The following is a 4,107-nucleotide window of genomic DNA, read 5'->3' on the forward strand; positions in this document are numbered from 1 at the left end:
TGTGCACTGTGGTGGCGGATTTTCTTCATCGACATCCCCTGGAGTGTATCGACCTCTTCCTTTTCCACTAACATTCATTCTTGCTGCCATGGCTGCCTCCACCTTCTCCTCCTTTACCTTGGTTATGGAAGCGTGTCTTTCTTCCCTTAAAACGATTCCATAAACACGGTTGAGATTGGCAATCGGGTCCTCCATCAAGAGATTGGTTCGTATGTTACCATATAATTTCGAGTCCAGGCCCATCAAAAATTGATGTACCTTTTCCTCTTCACGCTCTTTTATGATTGAGGCCGCTGCTCCGCAGGTACACGTCTTCACAGTGCTATAGTTTGCTAACTCATCCCATATGGTTTTGAGTCGTGTGTAATATTCGACAACGGAATCACTTCCTTGCTTGCACTCGTTGAGGTCATTCTTCAATTGATGAACCCGTGGTGCATTTCCCGCTGAATATCTAGCTCGCAACTCCTCCCAAATTTCATTTACTGGTTGAGAAAAGGATATGCTCGGGTGTAACTTCGGATCGATCACATTCCGAAGCCATGCCCGAAGCAAAGCGTTGCATTGACGCCATGCTACTAACTCAATAGTCTCTTCGTCCTCATCAGATTCGGGTTTTTTAACCCTACCTTCAATGAACGCCAACTTATTCTTGGCATCCAAGCCGTTTTTGACGGCGTCGGCCCACAAATCGTAATTACTTCCGTTGAAGACGATTTGCGTAACATTCAAATTTGGACTCTCAGAGGGATGCAAATACAGAGGCGATGTTACTGGAATAGTCTTTGGACCTTCCATTTTTCCTTTCAACTTGTCATCACCAGTCATGACGAATCCTGTGTTCTTGAGTATTTTCGTTTTGGAAAAATTTTATATATTCTGTTTTATTTATTTATTTTTATTTATTTATTTTTTGATTAATAACCTGCTCTGATTACCATGAGAAAATAGAGAGCAAGGCAAACGTGATTAATGTGGATGAAAGAATTATCTTGCTTGTTCATGCTTTACACCAGGATACATCCAAACTTATATCAAAATGCAGCTAAGACTCCTACGTAGACCTTCCTACTTACACTCCTACATACATGGCAACTAAAAGATATTATACAACTGAATATACTTACTCCGTATTCTACTCGATATGATATGCTCTATATCCATATTCTAATAGTACTCCCTATATTTCAATGAATAGTTACATTTGCTTTATTTTGGAAGGAGAAATAAAGTAAATATAAACTAGTAACTGAGACAAAGGGAGTAACAGTAACATATATAAGTCATGTACTTATACCCCTTTTCACTAAGCTATACACCATGCAACAATTGGATTCGAGCTAGCTACAACGATTTTATCATACGTTTGAGCTCACGGCCCTCTGTGGGTCTTAAATAGGAAAACAATTTAGATATTACATTATCAAGTTCATATAATTTTGCCAAAGACTACATAAGAACAATCATACATAGTTACATACATAAAAGTCGAAATGCAAAGAGAATTTCGTAAACCAAAATTACTTCTTTGCATCAGCAATCTACTTTCATTCATTATTAACGAAATTACACGTTTAGTAAGTGCAAAAATAAAAGGGGCCATCAAATGCAACTAGCTACATAGATGACACATACATGAGACGCCATCTCTAAAGTTTGTATCCTCATTTGGCCGTTGGCAAAATAAAAACGTATTTATACTATCCGACGGTACCAACTCCGGTAAATTTTACCTATGATATATAATACTGTATTATGAATTTAAAATTTCTTTTAATCTGATAATAAAATATTATATGAAAATATAGTGATGTATTTTTGGATACGGAACTAGACCGCTAGACGTGATCCGGTGTAGCGAAGGGTGGGGTTGCAGAAGATTGAATGATCTCATTCCTTTTCCCTCTCTCGGACCTACTATTTTCGGCAAACTTGAGACTCCCTAAATGCATACCCTTCTCCTGCTCAGCCTGGTCCCATTCCGACGAGTAGTAATATTCTTCACTCGCCCTTTTCTCGTCCTTGGACGAGGCAAAAAACATACTCCCCCATTGCGGGAAATGCACTAGCGCCACTGGCAAAGTGCAAGCGACGGTCATCACGCCCATGTACGTCAACCCTTGCTCAGTGGTGTATCTTGCGCTGGAGAAAAATAAGAGCTGGGTAATCATGGACCCCACATTCCCGCCTGACCCGGTCAGGCCGGAGATTAGGCCGAGGGAACGGCGGGAAATGAAGGGGACAATCCCATAGGTGGCTCCACATGCGGCTTGGGCTCCTAGCGAGAAGAGGACCATGGCTATGACAGCGGTTGGGAGTGTTTTAGCTAATCCCAACCATATACAGAAGATGCCGCCTAATGTTTGGAAGAACCATAGAATCCATAACCTTCCTCTCATTCCGAATAAACGGGCACTTCGATCAGACACAAATCCGCCAAATGGTCGGGACACTATGTTGGCCATACCAAAGCTCGTGGCTATTATACCCGCTGTGTGGAGTTTCAAATGGAACCTGTCGAAGAAGTATTGTGCAATGATATTGTTGGTGGTCAATTGAACTCCCATAGAGTAACCGTACAAAAGGACAAACACCCATGTCCTATAGTTGTTGATTGAATACCATATTACCTGCGCATCAATAATTTCTTTTAATCAAAAGGAACCGAATAATATACAAATATATATAAAAAAATGTTAATTGAAGACCTACGCTAATAGTTATTCAAATACGCCTGGTAATGTTATTATATTATATTATACAATGAGTCATCTGTTTTTTAATGTTGTCAAGCATATTATTCCTTGATTGTAATATTATCAACCCAATTAGAAGCCTGCAGATATGGTCGCCAACGTGAATATTACATGTTGTCAACACTAATCTTTAATTAATTATTATTAACTTTAGACCAAAATATGTAATATCTAGGTTCTCCGCGTTTCGCTTAATAATCTCTTAATTCATAACGGCTCATCTAATATAACCAAGTAGTCTTCATTTCGATATCTTGTATAGTTCAATTTTATAGTTGTTGTTTTACCTATAATAACTCAAATATGAACTAAAGCGGAAAATATATATACGTACGTACATAGTATACATGAAGATGACAAAGAATAGTTACCTTAGAAAACTTGTCTTTGGTCATATCACCCTTCTTTTGTAAGGCACTAAGATTACCATCAGGCAAATCCTGGCCAAAAATAAGGATAAGTATACCCATGATAAGTTGTAACCCTCCAGGAATGAAAAACGCAATCCTCCAAGCCATAAACGGCGTCGCACCGCCCACTCTGTGGATGAGCTCATACAACACAGGCATAAGGAGCTGTGTGGCTCCACCACCCATGTCACCCCACCCAGCTGTAACTCCGCTAACCGACCCGATAATAGAACTATTAAACATAGTACTGACCCAATATTGACACGACACAAAAGTTGCTAATGAAAACCCTATCATGAACCTAACCGCAATGTACCCGGCAGCAGAGGACACCGTGGACATAAAAAACACGGGTGGGGCTGTTAACATCAGCACAAAGGCTGACCCGTAACGTGGCCCAATTAGGTCACACACGACCCCCATGGCTAGCCTAGAGAAAATGCTCCCTGAGACGGATGCAACCCCGGCATTGCCTATGTCGAGTTGGGTTAGGTTCAGGTTATCACGTATAATTGGGAGTAACGGGGCGGCCGCAAATGTGGACACCACACATGTGAAAAATGAGAACCATGCTAAATGGAATGATCTCATGTGTGGGTTGGCTAAGGAAAATATCTTAAAGGTTTTGGCCTTGTGTTCTGAGTCTACCGGGAGGGCAAACTTTGTTGGCTCTGGTAATAATACGGTGGGACCCTCTTGGGGTTCCACCGATAAGGCTATTGTTTGATCCCTCCTGGTGGTAGACTCGTGATTTATTGAACTGCTTAATTCTTGTGATATTGTCATGTCGACTTTGGGAAATGTCGATTTAACGATAATGGGATGGAGCGATGCTTTGGCAGCAAATGTTGTAATTGGGGTAGGAGTATATGGAAGTGTACAATATTTATGGAAGAATGGGCTCAATTTATAGGGAAGATTGGAAGAAGCTAAGGCACAAG

General features: G+C 40.6%; 1 protein-coding gene across 1 annotated transcript; it reads right to left on the bottom strand.

The window, feature by feature from the left end:
* Window positions 1-1,823: 1,823 nt before the first annotated feature.
* Window positions 1,824-3,706, bottom strand: LOC141639189 (high affinity nitrate transporter 2.4-like). The gene is made up of 2 exons (XM_074448365.1): window positions 3,128-3,706; window positions 1,824-2,630 (listed from the first exon to the last, which is right to left on the bottom strand). Exons 1-2 carry the CDS (start codon window positions 3,587-3,589, stop codon window positions 1,839-1,841), a joined length of 1,254 nt encoding a protein of 417 aa, XP_074304466.1. The 5' UTR covers window positions 3,590-3,706; the 3' UTR covers window positions 1,824-1,838.
* Window positions 3,707-4,107: the final 401 nt, after the last annotated feature.

Source organism: Silene latifolia, unplaced genomic scaffold (assembly GCF_048544455.1).
Source record: "Silene latifolia isolate original U9 population unplaced genomic scaffold, ASM4854445v1 scaffold_293, whole genome shotgun sequence".
In the NCBI taxonomy this organism is placed as follows: Eukaryota; Viridiplantae; Streptophyta; class Magnoliopsida; order Caryophyllales; family Caryophyllaceae; genus Silene; species Silene latifolia.